General features: G+C 38.1%; 1 protein-coding gene across 2 annotated transcripts in view; it reads left to right on the forward strand.

Moving 5' to 3' along the window:
* Positions 1–19,581, forward strand: part of VWA8 (von Willebrand factor A domain containing 8) — a 192,349-nt gene that overhangs the window by 98,984 nt on the left and 73,784 nt on the right. Inside the window, exons 22-26 of one of the 2 annotated variants that reach the window (XM_033051539.2) lie at positions 5,184–5,259; positions 5,884–6,019; positions 7,378–7,497; positions 9,402–9,607; positions 18,668–18,819. In XM_033051539.2, coding sequence (XP_032907430.1) covers positions 5,184–5,259; positions 5,884–6,019; positions 7,378–7,497; positions 9,402–9,607; positions 18,668–18,819 — 690 coding nt within the window. Of the gene's footprint in view, positions 1–5,183; positions 5,260–5,883; positions 6,020–7,377; positions 7,498–9,401; positions 9,608–18,667; positions 19,104–19,581 lie in introns of those variants that run through there. The other variant, XM_042778991.1, reaches the window with a different exon arrangement.

The following is a 19,581-nucleotide window of genomic DNA, read 5'->3' on the forward strand; positions in this document are numbered from 1 at the left end:
TTTAAATTGTAATTTAAAAAGCTGTTTCAGAAGAAAGAGCTTCCTTTGCCCAAGACACAGGTGGACACTAGAATTATAGTGTACCTGTTCTCAGAATTGCATGTGATTATTATCTCTGGAAAGAATATAGGATGGCATGAAATAATTTAAATGCTGATATAGCTCTGCAGGTCTGTTTTTAAAAATGAACAATACAGAAAAGCTATCTCCATAGTGAGCTATTGAAGGAAGTGTTCTATAGCTGCATTGGTTTATTTGAATTGAACACAGGAATGGTGGGGGAGGTGTTGTGTTTTTGTTTGTTGGCAACCACAAACAAATTCTAGGTAACTTTTCCTCATGATTAATGAGTACTGAAATGTTTAGATTATTTTCTTTTAATATTCTACTTTATAGTGTGTGCTTTATCCTTTTGTAGCTCATGTTGGGAAATAAGTAATAAGATTTATGTTGTGAAGCACTGAGTGCATTGATTATATAACAGGTGTCTTTATGGTTTTTTACTTTTTTTAACCGGTTTTCTTAAATATATTTTCAGCCAATACAGAGTTGCAATGCAAAGCTTCCAAGATTTCATGCCAGCTGATGGTCCCTGTTTCCAATGTTAGCTTTTCAAAACCTAGCTGACTGGCTCTGCTCTTGTCAGATTCCAGGTGTTAGAAAGCTACTTCATTTGTCTATTTTATAGGAATTTAATTCAGTTTTAATATCCTGCTGCATGGCTGTTATGGAGAAATAGCTCAGGTTAGAAGACCCTGTTGTTTCATTTTGCTCAAAAGCTGAAGTAAGAGTTTCTCACTGTTTACTCAATTAAATGTATTCTTACAAGCAATAAGGGAAGCTGCAGGGTGTCATGTTTCCCCATTTATGGATTTTACAATTAGGGTGAGTGAATTTTGCATCTTTTTTTGGCAAATGGATCACGTACAAGTAATTGTGTAACTTCAGATTTAAGCATATAACATGAATTAAACATAATTCCCTTTGACCTTTCTTCTGCCACCTGCAGTCATACTGAGTAATGAGTACCTTTATGGTAAAAATAATTTCTTGCATTTTAAACAAACTTATGTCCTGCTGAGTAGCTGTAACAGCCTAGCAGGGGAAAAAAAAGGTGGATTTAATTATCAGTGCATAAAGATAAGTCAAAAAGCTTTACAGGGTCATTTTTAACAGAGCAATGAGGCATCTGGTTGGCGATTCAGATATTTCAGAATTTCCTAAACATAGCAGTCAGATCATGCAGTGCAATGACTCTGTGATGGGTTGGCAACAAAAATTAATTTGTAAATGTCAAAATCATGCAGATTGATTCTTTGTGTTGGGATTGTCTGCTTTTCATCAGGATAATCCATGAGTAGATTAACTGACCAATTAACAGCTTCAAATGGCCTTTGGACTAATTATTCTTCAAATACTCTTTAAAATTAGGTCACAGCAGATGGATATATTAATGATTGACATGTAAGTGAAAAGAAATGTATATCTATGTACATAAGTATTTAGGTAATAGATGCCTCACAGAAATGAAGAACAATTTCTAGAGCATGCATTCTGCATCTCTGATTTTTCCTTTCAACTAGTATAAGATTTTTGTGTAGTGAATCAGAAGGCCAAACCTGAGCTTGTTTTATGTAACCTTGTTACCATGAGCAGGGACCCCTACAACGCAAAGTTGCCTTGCACAAATAATCTCTTACCCTTTTAGCCTCAGTGTAAGAACCTATAGAAACCAATACTGTATTCTTTTGCACTTGTCAAAATGGAGTAACTGCAGGGAATGTGAGTGTTTGTGATGTTAGCTGGGGTCCTGACACTGTGTCCTGTATTTGGGCTTAAGCCTTCCTGGGGACTCAAATATTAAATGAAAGCATTGGAACACCTTTTGTTAGACTAGAGAATAACATCTAACTCTCTGAGGTTGATGGAAATTTCTCCTGACAGAGTTCATAGTTCTTCTCCAGAAGGAAGGCATTGCTGTCAGTGAAACAGAAACTGTCACAGTTTGAGTCATTCTGCAGACCTCAGAAATAGCTACCTTTAGGGTAGATAATGCAGCAGTAGCAAGAAATAAATAAAAAACAGTGATAGGAGCTAATAAAAAACATGAGAAGAATTCTCAGAAGGCCTATGAGCAAATATATTTTTCTTTTTGTTTTCTTCCCTTTTTTTTCACTTTTCAAATAGAGCACTTGTGAGAGTGCCTTCCTAGATGAAAGTAAAAGTACATCCTTAGGAAGGGCATTATTGATCTTTTAGTATTTTTCTTTTGCAATCAGGTGAAGACAAAATCAGTTCAGTTGAGTAAGATGACAGTATGTCAGACAGTTTTTCTCACTCACTTCTACATTCCTACAGTCTTGCTTCTTGGTGTCAGACCTATTTTCATCTTGGGTGCTAGATGTGATGAAATTAGGAGGTTTTGGTATTCGTGTCTTTCTTAGAACCTGTTAGTTGTTATTAAGGTGCTATTATTACTAAGCAAAAGTGAATTGGAGTTTTTAGTTCCTTTCCTGTGGGAATTTGGAGTGCCAGACATATTTTACATTTAGGAAATGCTGCTTGCTGTGTTGTTCAAAACTATTTCAGACCTAGTGTTTTTTTATCTTTCTCTATTTCAGTGCCTTTATATTTACATAATTCATTAAAAAGTGGAAATTTAAGAAAAAATCCTAAGGAGACAGTTTATTTTTAGCCATTCTTTAGTGTGTTTGGGTCATGATAGGTTTCTGAAGAACAGAAATTAATGACATATAAATATGATTCTGAAAGGAAAATAACATTAATCTGTAATAACCATTGTAAAATCATTCTTATATACATGTCTGAATATAATAGCCTAAGCAAATACAGGAGTTTAACATACATTTATCAAGCCAATGGAATTAATATTTGACTTATATTTGACTTACATTTGACTTCTGTAGTACATTGCAAATCCTCATATATTTCCTTAAATATTAAGGCCAACTATCAACAAAGAAGAAGAAAGATAAAATAAGAAAAAAATCAGAAGATAGATACAGGATGTCAATTTTTATTTTAGTTTGATAACTTCTGTATTTTTTCTGATTATACTACTTTTGTAATAGCACTTAAATGAACAGTAAACTCATGTAGTATTTATTTTCCAAAAAAATACGTGAATTCTCTCTTCTCCAAAGAATGAGATCATCCTAAGGATTTGTGTGGGCTTATGATTATTATGGAATACTAAACACAATTTAGTATTCCATATATGGGAGTTGTAAGCAATCTGCAGAGCCAGAGGATTAACTCATTCAGAGAAAAGTTAACGACTGTCATGTAAAACACCATTTGATATTTTTGTCTTTTCTTGTGTCATCACCTGTGACCATACAGTAGAGATCTTCATTTCCTGATGTGTTCTGCTCACTTTATTGTTTTTCATGCATTATCTCCTTTGTGCACATTTTTGATTTGTAAAGCATCCTGTAATGCATCTTCCTTTACATTATTCTTGGCCTATGCTATCCTTGGGTCCTCTCATTTTCTTACCTTTCTATTACTTTAAAGACATCACAGTTCAAATTTGATAAATTGTTCCCCTTTTTCCTTGTATTAATTCCTCAGAACATTTTTCCTTGAATCTTTTCTGACTAATTAGTATCTGTGACTGTGAATTTCATATACTCTAGCATTTGGTTTACACATTTTAAAATTCTTCTGCATCTGCAACTATACAGGCTTGAACCAGAAATGTTAACTGATAGTGGAGGTAGGTTGATAAATACAATCTGAGAATTTAGTCCCTAAATAATGTGTGTTCAAGAAAAGAAAATTTATTGGTTTGTTGTTATTTTTGGATCTGTTATTGATTTCTATGCCCAGCATATAAATTGGTTAGACACACAGGATGACAGTAGAAGCTTTGTGTGCACTAATAGGATTTCTAAGATAATAGATTAGTGCCACTGCTTATTTTAGTGATTAAAAAAATTATATGTTACAAATGAATACAATATTAATATACTTATTTGTGGCAGGTTTGCCTAATTTTGGCAGGGTTAAATGATGGTGGTCTCATCTTTGTAACCTCTCCTCTTCTAGACTGAAGTTCAGCTCACGTAGCTAAAGATTAGAAGTTTCTCTTTCTGCCCTCTACTTTATTCCTGTGCATGGAAACTGTGGGATAAATCAATTGTGGGCTTAAAACTAAACAAGAAATTACTAGTTCTTAGGGACAGAAATCCTGCTGACAGCATGTTCAAATGAAGGAAATGTGCAAGTTATGCTCTCAGTTTAAAACTGTAATTGGAAGCTAGCCACTTAATAGTGTGCTGCTAACAGTACTGTTTGATTTCCTGTACCCACTAAGCTTATCAGAATTGTTGGTTTTTACAAGATGTTGCAAAATTAAAGATAGAACTAAGGGGATATTTGGAAGAGTGAGTCAACTAGGCTTAAGCAAACAGTTTTGTTACACAGCACGGCTGTGAAAGGTAAGAGATTTTTGTTGCATAAAACATTGCATACAGTGCAAAGGTTACCAGCCTTACCCATGGACCAGTGTGTGAATCTCAAGCAGAAGTTTTACTGATGGGTTTTCCTGTGATCAGCCCATCATTCTTTTGGCACAGACTAATCTAAATTTTGAAATACAGGAGGAGAGGGATGGCAAAACCAACTGCCCTAAGACTGAATTTCCTGTTGCCCATGAAAGCGTGAGAGTCATGTCTTTTCTCATTTCCATTTCTGTCATCACCCACATGTGGATTATTCTCTAGCTCATTGGTCCATCTAAATGCCAAAGTAAATGGGGTTGATTATACAGATCACGACAAAGGTCTGGGCAAATATTTTGTACAATCAGGAGGGGCTTTCCCTAGGTTGTGGACATGATTAATGAAATGTTAGAAATAGTAACATCAGTAATGTACCTGCATACAAAATATACTGATCCTCTTCTCAGTGATTTTGTTTTCAGGGTTTATGAGAAATGGAAGAACTACTCTGAAAGTCCTGGCAGAGGCAGGGATACTCACATTTGACCACCAAGGTGGCACACTGTTGTTCCCAGTTATTCAAGTATTCTAAAAAAAGATACTTCTTCCTCTTAGGAAAACAGACTATTCAGTTTTTCATTTATTCATTTTGCATTTTATTGTAACTAAAATGCCTGCGTGTTTTTAATTAATACCATTTGCTTTTCCACATTTCAGGGATACCACTGTACAAAGCCTTACCCTACAACCTTCTGTAAAGGATGGTCTTATTATATATGAAGATTCACCTATGGTCAGTAGTAGCATTTGGATTTTATATTTTGAAATGTTTTTTATTTAAAATGTTGGTGATTTGATTTTTCATGGCATAGTGAATGAGCATAGTAATAACCATAAATTTTTATTTGGTGACATTTGCTGTGCCAAATGTGAATAAGATGATAATCTTGGGAGTCCCCCCACACAAAATTAGTATTGAAAATAATTTAATATTAACCTGACACGTTCTAACTGGTAGAGTGATATTTGTCTCCTTTGTAGCATCTCACACCTACATGCTAAGTTGGGCTCCAAACAGCTGTTGCAGTCATTCTTCAGTTCTTTCAACTACATGTTGACAGTCTAGATGCAAACTGGCTTTGCACTTCTCTGTCTGCACTCCAAGTCGTTCACAGTCAGGCTCCTCACTTCCCTCCCTAGCACACCCATTTTCATCCCTATCCAGGAGAAACAGAAGCACCCAATTTATCTGCCTCCTCTTCCTTATACTGTGGTTTGATCACAGCTTATCCCTTTTCTGAGTCCCTTTCTTGTCTCAGCACCACCAACGTGCCACTGCTGCTCACTGAGAAATCAGCACTGCAGCTTCTTGTTGAGTTTTGGCCAGTAGTGATGTTATGATTCCTTTCTCTTCTAGGTAAAAGCAGTGAAGTTCGGACATATTTTGGTAATTGATGAGGCGGACAAAGCACCAACAAATGTTACCTGTATCTTAAAAACTTTAGTAGAAAGTGGGGAAATGGTTTTGTCAGATGGAAGGCGAATTGTTGCCAGTAAGTAAAGCAAAGGAGTTTTCATTTCAGTAAAATGTAAGATGTTGCTGGTTTTCAGCAATCACACCGCTCAGTAGCAACACAGACCAGTCCAAATGGATAAATTGTTTGTTGCTAAAAAGTAAACAATTAAATAATTTACAGACATTTTCTTTACTACTTTTGCAATAGCCACCATGTTGGTTTTTTTGGGTTTTTTTAATTAGCATTCTTGTGAATTTTACTGAAGAATTAAAAAAACCTAAACCCTGAAAGTGTAACAACTTGGCCTCTCTGCTTCTCATTCGTGATTAGAAAAAGGATCTAGTTGAGAAAATTATGATCTTGGTTATGTCCATCTAGACAGTTGAGGTATCATTGGATCAGGTTTAGAGCAAAGATATGAATACACCTGGGGTCAAATTGTTAAGAGTTTATCTAATCAAGTATTGCATATGCTTGCTTGATTGTATGTTTACTTCATTATTTAAATATAACCCGAGGCTAAGACTATCTGTAATTTGATGGAATTTAATTCATCTGAATTCTAGGAAATAAATATTTTTGGTTATTTTTCAAAGAAAGGCCATGTTTGAGGGTATCTCTTGATGCTACTAGATTACATATTTTATATAATTAGTTTCATTTTAACAATATTGGGAATAATGTTTTAGTGTAGCAATCATTCAATACTCACATGGCACACCTGAGTTTTGATTGCCATTATAAACTCTAGGCAGACTTATCTAAAATATTTTGCTAACCAGTCCTAATTATTACTGCAGTTTTTTTAAAAGCAGCTGAAGGATTCCCAAACACCATGGCCCACTGGAATCATGCTGAAAGAAAACAAGGTTCTGAGTGTGGCCACTCTGAGTAGTTTTGGAGAACCAGTCTTCACATGTGTTAAATAATGTATCTCTGTCTTCTCACAAGTTTTGTAGTAATCAGGAGGAATTTCAGTCCTGTCTTCCCAGATCAAATAACATCAGACCTATAGAAACTCACATTTTATTCGCCATTGGTTTCACAATTTTAGTGAAATTAAATATAAAGGGAGAAGGTAGTCTGCACCTTAAGAACAGTGGATGCATTTTTATCTTTTTTCAATTAAACATTTTGGTTACATTTTTGTGAAACAAACTGTGAAACAAACTATGGAACTTCAAAATGAAACCTAGAAAACTCAGTAGAATGACATGTAAGAAGCTATTGAGTCTTTTTTTTCTGTAGCTGTTCTTCTATTTCCAAGAAGAATACAATTAAATTAGAAGAATTTTTCTTCTAATTCTAAGAATTCTTCACCTAATCTAATTATATTCATTCATTCAGTATTGCAAAGCTTAAATATGCAAGTAATACATTTTATTCTTTTCCAGATCATGCTCATGCAGAGGGGAGAGAAAACGTAATAGTCATTCATCCTGATTTTAGAATGATAGTTCTGGCAAATAGGCCTGGATTTCCTTTCTTGGGTAATGACTTTTTCGGCACATTAGGTAAGTGATTAATGTTATTTTATGATCTTTAATAGACTTGGCTAATAGAATATCTGTCTTTATTAATTAGATTGCATGAGCAGAAGCAGCCTTATGCGTATTGATACTTTGTTCCATGTAAGACACTAGACTATCATGTATATTTACGTATCTTAATAAAAGTGCCCAAACTTGCCCTGAATGGAAAGGCTGTGTGTTATCATCTGTGTTAAAACTGTTTTGTTGTATGGGATCTGAACCGACATTGCAGACACAAAGTAATGGGAAATCTTTGCTAATGAGTGTATAGAGTATACAAATACTGCAAACAAGTTAACTGTAAGCTCGACACCTGGCAGCTCTCTCAACTGTTCACTATTTTTCCCCCCATATCAAACAAACCACATCTCAGGTGCTGTCCTGTTTGCTACAAGAGATGGTAGCTTGATGGATGGTTCTTTTCTTTGCTTTCAGCAGTAAAGGCTACTGTAATTTTTGCTGCTGGGACTGTGCTACCTACTTGTTAATCCTCATTTACTTCTCCATGCATGTGGCCATGTATGACAGCCTTAGTAAAATACATATATTTGACAAGATACTGAATTTATCTCAGTATCAGGTAAGGCTGTCCAAATTTCACATCAGTGATTTTCGTATCAACAGAAGCCTTATTTTGGAAAACTCCTGGTAAGTCCCAGAAATTTTGTGCATCAACAAAGATTCCTTAGAGCTTCATCTCACAGCAAAGACAAGAAATTAAGTTGCACAGGGGCAAGTGGTGAAGAATTCATTGGCCTGTATAGCCTGGTGTTAGTCTAAGTGGGCCTCTGGCAAGGCATTGTTGCTACATGATTTTGAGCTGAATACCCTCCAGACTCCACTGACAGTATTATCTATGATAGCTTGGCCATTTATATGCAGGAAACTTAATTTATGTGATTTTACCTGTTAACTTTGGCCATAATGCTTCATCTGCAAGAAGTAACATACTCAAAAAAGTGGGTGCAAACCCAATTCCATATTTCCTAGTAGTTCTTGGTTTTTCGGGTGAGGTTCCCACTGAATGGGCATTCACTGTCTGAAACTCATTGGCTCTTAATTTGACCAAGCTATGTTGCTCCAAGAGAATTTACTGTAGTGTATTTCTTTTTCATAGCCTAATTTCCTTCCTTACCTGGACCCTTTAAATAAAACCAATCATCCCAGTGTTACTGCTTTTGATCCACATGGCAGGGGTGTGGTTGAGATTTTGGGGTTCTTTATTGATATTGTTTTTCCATCTTAGGGTCTCTTCTGCTTTTAGTTCAAGTCCTTTTTCTTCAGGATCTGGTCATGCTTCTTCAAAGTTCTGTACAACTTTTCGGAGACTTTTTATTAATAAACTTGATTTATAGATCATATGTTTGGGATCAATATAATGCCAATGTATGGAAAGAATATTTTGCCAAATTTCTTACGATACTTTAAGATGGGCAGGGAGAGCAGATAAGATAAATTCAGTGTTTCCTCTAGACATCTTAACTGGGTTTGCATTAGGGCCTTCTGCATTTCAAGATTTTGCTGCATTCTATGGTGTTTTGAAGGAGTTCAAAAATTGGTTCCATTCAACCTGTTATGTTTTCTTAAAATATTTTTTCTCTTATTTTTTCCTGCATTCATTTGACTTGTGTTTCTTCTTGAAGTTAATTTCTCCCTCATCATATCAGCTTCATTAAACTGACAGGAGAGACCTCTGTGTTTCCAGAAAACTCAATGTTCTTCATAGCTTTGTATTTCACATTTTTCAGTTTTAGCAATCTATTACTCAGCATTCTTTTGAGTCATATCTTTCCTATTAAAGATGCAATATTAAACTTAAATAGGCTGTTGTGATGCTACTTCTTTATAAATTATCTAACTTTGTGCTTTTTCTTTATTCTTTGTAGGGGACATTTTTAGTTGCCATGCTGTTGATAATCCCAAACCACAGGCAGAACTGGCAATGCTTAAACAATATGGTCCCGATGTTCCAGAGGCAATTCTGCAGAAACTGGTAGCTGCTTTTGGAGAGCTCAGGAGCTTAGCTGACCAAGGAATTATTAACTATCCCTATTCAACTAGAGAAGTTGTGAACATTGTAAAACATTTACAGGTACTGTACATCAGATTTAATTGAAAACTTCATCAATACTAATTTTTTTAATACCTGAAGGCTTTAGAAAAAAGATGCCATTATTGTTCATGCATTTTTATTTAATTCTTGTGAAAAACTATGCATTTTGAAAGAAGCATAATTTTAAAGATGTTCAGATAGTCGGAGAATAAGGACCACAAATGTACCTGGGCAGGTATTTTTTCTGCATAATTATTTATAGATAGAAAAAACCGCTGTAAACCTGTTTTTCTACTATGTGAGAAAAAAAATTGCATACTGTGTGCGATGTTCATACTGACCCTTTTTATAAAACTCCATATTCAACATACAATACTTCCAGGACAGTGCAACTGTTCATTTTATTCTGCTATAAAATTTGTGGGTTTAATCCTTTCCTGTGAAAAATCAAGTTCCTGCTGCATAACAATAATTCACCTGTAGTAGATTTTTTCTAAGGAAAATGCTGGATGGATAACAACTCACCAAGGGAAAATGTAGGATTCATGATTAATTCCTACACACATTTAACTGTAAAATTGTGAATTCTAATTTAATGATGATCTGTTTTTTAAATATTACAGTATAGTCTGACTTCTGTCTTTATAAATTGAAGGATGTTTTTTGCCTGAAGTATTCAAAATATAAAGTGTCTTGATGCCCTTTAAAATAGGAGTGGTTTTATTTTGTTCTGTTTAAAATCCTAAAATTGTTAATTTGTTAATTTATAAACCGTTTCTTGAATTATTGAATCCTAGATTGTTTTAAAATAGTGGAAATTAATGTAATGAAAACAATTATAAAGTAATTTCTCACAAATTTTGACCTACTGCTCCTGTGTTTTATACTGCATAGTATAACAGGATTGCATAATAGTTTTGTGCTTGTGGTCATGAACATATTCAGCCATATACACAGACATTCAGAACCTGCAAGGTCTTTTAAAAATCTTCGTCTAGATTTCTGAGGCAATAGATTTTTTGTGCTCTGTGGTCTCCAGAGTGAGATCTCAAGACAAACTATGGTGCTACTGTGTTATCAATAACATAAAGAAAAAATAATGCTCTGTGACTTTGTACTAAGGGTTAAGAAGATTCAGACCTAAAGGCTGAGTAATCCGGATAAACACATAAGCGAAGCAGTCTATTAGGATCCGTTACCAGCTGATAGGTATTTGTTTACCAAGCTGATAGAACACGTACCTGCTGATCTCTAAACACACAGTTACATTCAAAATGACAGTGGAAAAAATACAGACCTGCAAAATATTTGTTTGCTGCTGAGAAGCTAATTTTTTAGGGTGTTTGTTATATGAATTCTTTTTTGTCCTCATACCTTTCTACTGTTCTTACCTTCCTTCCTAGCTTCGTTCCTTCATCATATATCTCCAAGTAACCTGAAGTCGTATTGATTTCTGTTGATAACTGATGCAGAAAACATAAGACTTTATTCTTTTATTTGAGTATGAACAACATCTAATTGAAGATTGTAAGACCTGTATTGCTAATTGTCTTAAAGGCTCTTACTCTCTGCTTCTGTCTCCTTCACTTAAGCAGATTAGTATGGTCACTTCCACCTGGACATTGGGTGCAGTTCAGTGGGGAAGTTTCCCATCTGATAAGTTTTCATCTCTTTCAAAGTGTAAATATCCAAATACATCTCCAACATGAATCTTTGACTTGTTTTGTACCATTTATTTTCGAGATCCCAGTCTCCTAGCAAGAATGCAACATTTTGTTTACTGTAACTTGTTTTTCAATCTGAATAACAAAAAAAACTAGGAGTAGCCAAATGTAAACAATTAATATAAACATAATGGTTATTCCAAAGTAAGAAACTTCTGGTCTTCAGGTAGAGAAGAAAGAGGAAGGAGGGAAATGAGTCAATAAAATCGCTGGTTCTTAGGAAGGAAGGAGGGAAGTTAGTCATGTTGTTAAACAATTTCCCTTACAGCAGTTCCACAGCCCTGCTCTCTTTGTGCTATTGTGTTGATTTCTTTCACATAATTTTGGAATTTTTTTCTTGTGTAGAAAAAGGTTGGATGTTTTGGAGGAAAAAATTGCTTTTGATTACTGCTCTCTGAGAACACATCTGAGCATCAGGACGAGTCAGATAAAAATATGCTGATTGCTATGGTATCAGCATATTTTTAGGCTAATCTCTAATTCTGACTAATTGTGATTTCAGCATTTAGGGTACACATAGAGAGTGCAGTTACAAGAGTATCCTCCCCTAAAGATGATGCAAGTAGGGAATGTGTAGTAATTTAGTTGTAGCTTAGACACTGTGATCAGAGCTAGGTTGCCTATACTAACTTTTTCTTAGGGAAAAGATTTTGGTGATGCTTGAGACACCAAACTGGGTTTTGAAGACTCAAAACTGCAGGCATAGAGAGAGTTGCCTAATGCCAGTATGTCACTTGATTGCTGTAACTTTTTCTCCTCACAGACTGTATCAGGAATTTGGGTCTTGCTGCTCTAGTTGGCAGGTGACCTGGATACAGCCTTTTTGTCTTGCTCGCCTCCAGTTTTCAGACTGTCAAATGTCAAAAGGCTTTATGTTAATAGTAGCTTATGGGTAAGCTCAGAAGCTCTGCCCTTGCTCTGTTGGGTTACCATAAGGTGCCTGTAACCAGGGTATGCTATGTCTGCTTCTCTGCAGTCTAATGTGCTATTTTTCATGAGACCTTGGTAGATGTTAATCGGGAAAGCCACATTAGTCTAGATAAAATGGCAATAGCTTTTTAACTAACTCTTTTTTAGTTTCGGAAAGTTGAGATTTTTTTTTTCTTATAGGTCATCTTTCTTGTTTATATCTGTGATTGCTTCCTAACAGTAGGGACTAGTGTTTTTGAGCAGTAAATGCCTAAGAAAACTTCTGGACCTGAAGTCTAGTCATCATCCAGTTTTAATCCAGTTTTAAGGCCTATTCAGTAAGCTTTTGTGGTAAAATAGTGTTGAGGTTTGTTGGGTTTTTTTTTGTTTGTTTGTTTGTTTGTTTGTTTTGTTTTATATTCTGCCTAATCTCTAAAGAAACAAATATCAAATAACAGTTTATATCCCCTTCTCACTTTGCTGCCTACTAACCTTTTACCCTTTTGGCCAGTCACCATGGATCTCAATTATCAATTTTCAAAGATAATTAGGTTTCTGCTGGCTCAATCAAAATCAGTGGCTATGTGACAGAGAGGAACTGATTGAAATTGCAGGAGGATAATTGAGCTATGTTGTTTGGCAGTACATGATGCCTACTAAAGACACAAGTACTGGTTAATCCATTAGTATGTCTGTCACTCAGCATAAGCCATAGGCATGGTGTTTCTGGCCCTGCTGAAGGACAACTGAGGAGACACAGAGCTGGCAACATTGAGTAAAAGGGTGTAGGGGTGGGTGCAGGAGAAAACCAAAAGCACAGGGGAATGAGCAGGTAGGCAGAGATCTGTTAGAGTGTTCAGGGTGGGCCTTTGAGATGGTGCTCGCAGGATGGAAAATAGTCAGAGATCTGAAGGCATCAAGATACAGAGGGAAGTGAGCGTTAGTGAGAACACAAGGTAGAAGTCTAAAACAAAAACTCTGGACTCATTAGAGACTGATACCAGATAATTTATCACTTTCTTTTCAGGGCAGTGGTAGAGGTACAGTAGACCTCAATAGGTATAGCATATTTGAATTAAGATTCACGATTTCTACTAGAAAATTACAATTTTGCTCATAGATTTTACACAGACTGTAGCAATACATATCCTCATGGAATGTTAGATTCATAAAAATGCAGCTTTTCACCAAGTCAAATTCTCTATCAAATAAAGCATACAATATATAAATAAAAATGTAAAATTGTTGGAGGCAAAAAACTATGTTACTTACTATTTTAAGGAATAGCCAAGAATCTAAGTTGTGAAAATAATCTAAGGTACACACAGAAGTGTCACTTGTAAGAGGAAGAATCAGTGAATGACAGCCAGACAGATTGATAAGAGATCAGTATTTTCTTCTAGTAATCTCATTTTAAAAATCAATAAAAACCAATTTTTTTAAAATGTTCAATTCAAACCTCAAACATTCAACCTTTTTGGATTTTATTGTCTTTTTCTTTTTTCCTTTTAAGTGAACTCTCATTTCCTTTCTTCAGTAAACAGTTGTCCAAGTAGTTATTAAAGATTGTTCTGGTTGAAACAGGAGAGTTGTGGGGTTTTTTTTAGTTACTGAAGTAGAGGACCTTTATACAAGTGGCTTGTGTTTCTAGAACCCATCTGTTGTACCACAGGAATTTTTTTATGATGTCCTGCTGAATGAGAGGCATGGAACTATTGAGGCAGTTCATTGCAGAAAAGTATATAGATGTCAGAAGTTATGCAGTAATTCAGAAAACTGTGGTCATGGAGATTTCTAGGGAAAACTGGATATTATTTGAAGTTCTTGACCAAGGTGTCTGCAGTACCTAGTGCAGGGCAGGTGAAGGTGTAGTTCATGAGAGAATTAGATAGCTTGGTGCCAGTGTGTTGGTTGTGCCTTGCATTGAGAAGAACAGAGAAAATGCAATATTCATCATATAAATGTTGTTTCAGAATGATGCTAACTTTTGAATCATAGGTGCAATTAAAAATATAGAAGTTAACACTTTCACTACTAAACATTGTCATGAACTTTTCAATTCACCTTACATGTGAAATGTTTATATGGTGTTAGAATAGATGATGGGAGAATGGGTTTAGTACCTGTTTCATTCAGTAAGAACTGGACATTGTAACAAGGATTGCACAGGCTTTAGAACAATTTTATATTATCCCACAATAACTTGTATTTTCCTAAGCTGTGATGACATAGAACTTCTAATTGGTCCCTCATAGACAGGTTTAGAAAACAGAACATAGTTTAACATCCTTTCATAACAACACTAGTACTAAAATATTCTGTGCCATGTACATCACAGATAAAAAAAGGATTTGTACAAACTTAATTTAGCAGTGGTATTCTAGTCTATCACAATGACTAGCTAATTTTAATATTATTCATGTCATAAGTATTTTATTACCAAGATCAGATATTTATAAAGTTGAGAAAATATTAAACTCCTAGTGCTGGTATTTGATTAAGAGTACAGGTCAAAACATTTCTGAAAATCTTCCATTTCCTTCTGTTTTAATTTTTAATCTGGATTCAAATATCTGTATTTTTAATACATTTATAAACTTCTCTGACACTTATGTCTGTTTTTCATGTTTTCTGTACCAACCTAGCTCACTAATGGGGAAAAAATCAATTAGGACTACAACTTTCTAAAATACCTCTTCACAAGTTTATGTTCATCTCTGTAAATGTGCCATACTGAGCTGGAAGAATCTAGGTTCTTGTCTGAAAGATCTAGTATTTGAATGAAAGGCTGTGGAGAAAAAGTGAGACATTTTAAAATAGAAAGATTCTCACTCCCAACTCTTGCCAAAAAAAAAAATTATAAAATAAATCAGGCAGTAAAGTTCTAGTATGTACAGAAAGTTGATCATTATTTTTAAAAATTCTTTTTACTTGGTTTGCTCCATTTACATCTGTGGTGAGGAAACACCTGGATGCCAGGTGCCCACCAAATCTATTCTGTGAACTCTCCTCCTATGCTGGGAAGAGAAAATATAATGAAGCACTTGTAAATGAAGGTAAGGGCAGGGAGAGATCACTCAGCAATTACTGTCACAAGCAAAACAGACTTGACTTGAGGAAATTAATTTATAGCAAATCAAATCAGAGTAGGAAGATGAGAAATAAACATAGATCTTAAAACACCTTTCCCCTACTCCTCCCTTATCCTCAAGTTCAACTTCACTCCTGCCTTTCTGTACCTCCTCCCTTCAGCAGCACAAGAGGATGGGGAAAGGTGCTATGATCAGTTCTTCACACTTTGTCTCTGCCACCCTCTTCTTCTCAGGGGGAGGCCTCCTCACTGTCTTCCTCTGCTCCAGCATGGGGTCCCTCCCACAGGAGACAGTCCTCCATGAGCTTCTCTGTTGTAAATCCTTCCCACTGGCTGCAGTTCTGCAGGAACTGCTCCAGCCTTGGGCCCTTCCGTAGGGTCATGAATTCTCCAGCAAACCTGTTTCAGTATGGGCTCCTCTCCCCATAGAGCCACAAGTCCTGCCAGGAGCCTGCTATTGTGTGGGCTTCCCACAGCCAGAGATCACAACCTCCTCCTGGCATATACCCACTCCAGCTTAGTGTTTTCCACCTCAGTGGCTTTCTTAATCAATTACATCTATTTCTCTGAGTGTTTTTGTGATATTAAAAATTCTTCATTTCTCTTATTTTGACTTACAGAATCCTAGAATAGTTTTAGCTGGAAAGCACCTAGTAGATACTCTAGTTCTAATCCTTCTGCTGTGGGAAGTGACACCTTCCACTAGACTAGGTAGCTCAAAGCCCCATCCAACCTGTCCTTGAGCATTTCAGGAATGGGGCATTCACAGCTTCTCTCGGCAACCTGTGCCAGTGACTCACCACCCTCATAGTAATGAATTTCTTCCTAATACCTGATCTAAATCTGCCCTTTTTCAGTTTAAAGCCATTTCCCCTTGTCCTATCGCTACATGCCCTTCCAGTCCCTCTCCATCTCTCTTGTAACCGAAGGTGTTAGAAGGTCTCCTTAGAGTTTTCTCCAGTCTAACTCTTTCAGCCTGTCTTCAAAGGAGAGGTGCTCCAGCTCTCTGATCATCTTTGAGGCCTTCTTATGGACTCAGTCCAACAGGTCCATGTCTTTCTTATGTTGGAACCCCAGAACTGGATGCAGCACTGCGGATGGATGGGGTCTCATCAGTGCAGAGTAAAGAGGAAGAATCCCCTCCCTCGCCCTGTGCTGCTTTCAGTGCAGCCCAGGACACATTTGGCTTTCTGGGCTGCAAATGCACATTGACAGGTCATATTCAACTTCTCACCTTCCAGCACTCCCAAGTCCTTGTCCGAGCTGCTCTCAAACTGTTCATCCCCCAGCCTGTGCTGATGATACCATGATACCCCAACCCAGGTGCAGAACCCTGCATACAGCCTTGTCAAACCTCATGAAATTCCTGTGGCCCCACTTCTCCACCTGTCCAGGGCCCTCCAGGCAGCATTTCATCCCACAAGCGTATTAGCTGTATCAGTCAGCTTGATATTGTCTGCAAATTTTCTGAGAATGCACTCAATCCCACTGTGTCATGGATGAAGATAATAAACAGTCCTGGTCCCAGTGCAGACCCCCAAGGCCTGTGCTGACCTTTTGTCGCACTTTTCTATCAGGACCTTGAGCCATTGCCCACTACTCTCTGGATGCAACCATCCACCCATTTAATTCACCATTCAGAATAATCAGTCCAGCACAGTAACCAAACTTTAATTACTAATGAAAATCTGATAAATATTTGGGATTTTTAAATGTACATACCACATTTCAACTACAGTAATTTCACGAATACAAGCCGCACCAATTTGACCAAAATTTTGGTGGAAACCCGGAAGTGCGGCTAATATTCCGGGGCGGCTAATCTATTAACAAAATTCTAAAAGCTGCCAACACGGAAGTGAGAGCCCACGGCAGCCCCAAGCCAAGCTGGAGCCCGGCCGGCCCCGGCAGAGGTGGGAAAGCCTGGCAGAGGCGGGGCCAGCAGTGTGGGGGCGGGCGGCAGAGCCTGAGCCAGCAGGGCGGGGCAGGGAGGGCGGCAGAGCCTGAGCCAGCATGGCGGGGGAGCCCGGGAGAACTGGGGCTAGCAGTGCAGGGGAGCATGGCAGAAGCAGGAAGGCCGGCGGGTGGGGCTGCCTGGCAGCGGGGGAAGCCCAGCATAATCGGGGCCAGCAGCGTGGGGGAGCCCGGCGGTGCGGGGGCCTGCAGTGCCGGCCAGGGCGAGGAAACGCGGCGGCGGTGCAGATGGGAGGGGGCGGCCGGCGAGCCTGGTGGCGGCGGCGGCAGCCCTGCCGGCGGGGCGAGCGAAAGCGGCGCTCGCGAAGCGCCGCCGCCGCTCGCGGAAGCGCCGCCGCCGCGAGCGAAGCGCCGCCGCCGCTCGCGGAAGCGCCGCCGCCGCTCGCGAAGCGCCGCCGCCGCGAGCGAAAGCGCCGCGGAGCGGGCGCGGCGCTCGCGAGGCGCGGCGCAGGGCGAGCGAAAGCGGCAGCGGGGCGGGCGGCGATCCCGGCGGCGGCAGCCCTGCCAGCCGGGCGAGCGAACGCGGCAGCGGGGCGGTGCTGACGGGAGAGGGGGGCCAGCGAGCCCGGCGGCGGCGGCAGCACCACCCGGCCAGCCCCGCCGAGCCGTGGCGCTGAGCTGGGCCACCCGGCCCCGTCGGCAACCATGAGCGGGCCGAGCCTTCCTGGCCCCGCCCCGAGCCAGTAAAGCCCGCTATGCCGCGATCCTGTTACTAATTGGCCAATTTGTGAAAGCTGCGCACGGATTCTCGCGACGAACGAAAGTGCGGCTAATATTCGGGGTGCGGCTTATCTATTGACAAAGACAGCAACATTGTCGAGGCACCGGGGGTGCGGCTTATAATCCGTGCGGCTTGTATTCGTGAAACTACTGTAATATTTTTCCCTAGGAAAAGTTTGTGAATCCTAAGGGAGTTTCTGTGTCTACTAATATCCGTCATGACCTAAAATAGTTTTTGTTAACCAAGCAGTGTGTTATCTGCTTCTCTATATTCAACAATAAAGTCAGAATTCTTAAATTAATTGTATGGATGAGTTATATGAATGTGTGTCATTATGTCAGATCTTCATGATTTACAGAATGCAAATTTTTAGAATCCAGGCTATTATTAATTATATTCTCCAGTGATTACACCATCTTGTTATGTGTATAATGGAAGTAATTCTTTAAACCGTTAATGGCGTTTAGTGGTAAATAATTGTCACATGGGTTTTTGTTTAAATCAAGTTTAGTGTCAGTAATTTCATTCTGACTTGAAATGATGTCCTGGAAAAGATTACTTCAGCACTTGTCTGTCAATCAAAGTTACTGCTACTGTTGTTCATTTTAGAAGTATATAATGATATGCTGTAACTTAATAAATTGTCACTAAAAGAAATTTGATGCTCTGTTTCTTCACAGAAATTTCCATCTGAAGGACTTGCAAATGTTGTCCGAAATGTATTTGACTTTGACTCCTACAACAAAGAAATGCGTGAAATTTTGTACAACACTTTGCACAAATATGGGATACCTATTGGAGCAAAGCCGAGCAATGTGCAGCTGGCCAAGGAGTAAGAGTAACATAAGATGTATATTAAGAAGACATGTTTGTCATGATCACTTTTTATAGTGTGTTATCTTGCTGCTAATTGATTTAAAAACAACATGGAATTCCTGGAAGTCAATCCTCCACTGGTTCAAATTTACAGTCTTCCAAATAAGTTACAACAGTATAAATTACTTCATGATTGAGTATTTGCTTATTATTAATATTTAGTCTATAATGTCCATGTACATATTAATAGCTTGTAAGGTAAACAGGCATATCTTAATAAAGGGAAATACTTGTTTCTTCTCCTGTGTTTTTAATTGAATTGCAATGCACTTCTGTCCTGTTACTTATCACGTAAGTCTGCAGAAAAAAAAAAGTTGTCTTCAGTGGTAGTTGGATTTTGTCTTTGATGCTCACAGAGGGCTCTACAAAAGTATTTCTTCTGAAAGGAGCAGTGCATGTAAGCTCCAAAAGCAGCTTTTGTATGTGTCTGTAAATCACTGTTATCCTTTAATTCTATTACTAGTTGACATATTACACCATATACTTCTTTTCAGGGCTTAGAATCGAAACAGCTGCATTATGTAGTAATGCCCTCTGGTCTTCAAGCCACCTCCCACTCTCTGAAGGGGCTTTACCAGAAAGCTGGAGAGGTACTTTTTACAAGGGCCTTTATTGACAGGACAAAGGGGAATTGCTTTAAACTGAAAGAGGGTATGTTTAGATCAGATATTAAGAAGAGATTCTTTACTATGAGGGTGGTGAGACACTGGAACAGGTG

This window comes from Catharus ustulatus, chromosome 2, assembly GCF_009819885.2.
Source record: "Catharus ustulatus isolate bCatUst1 chromosome 2, bCatUst1.pri.v2, whole genome shotgun sequence".
Classification (NCBI taxonomy): domain Eukaryota; kingdom Metazoa; phylum Chordata; class Aves; order Passeriformes; family Turdidae; genus Catharus; species Catharus ustulatus.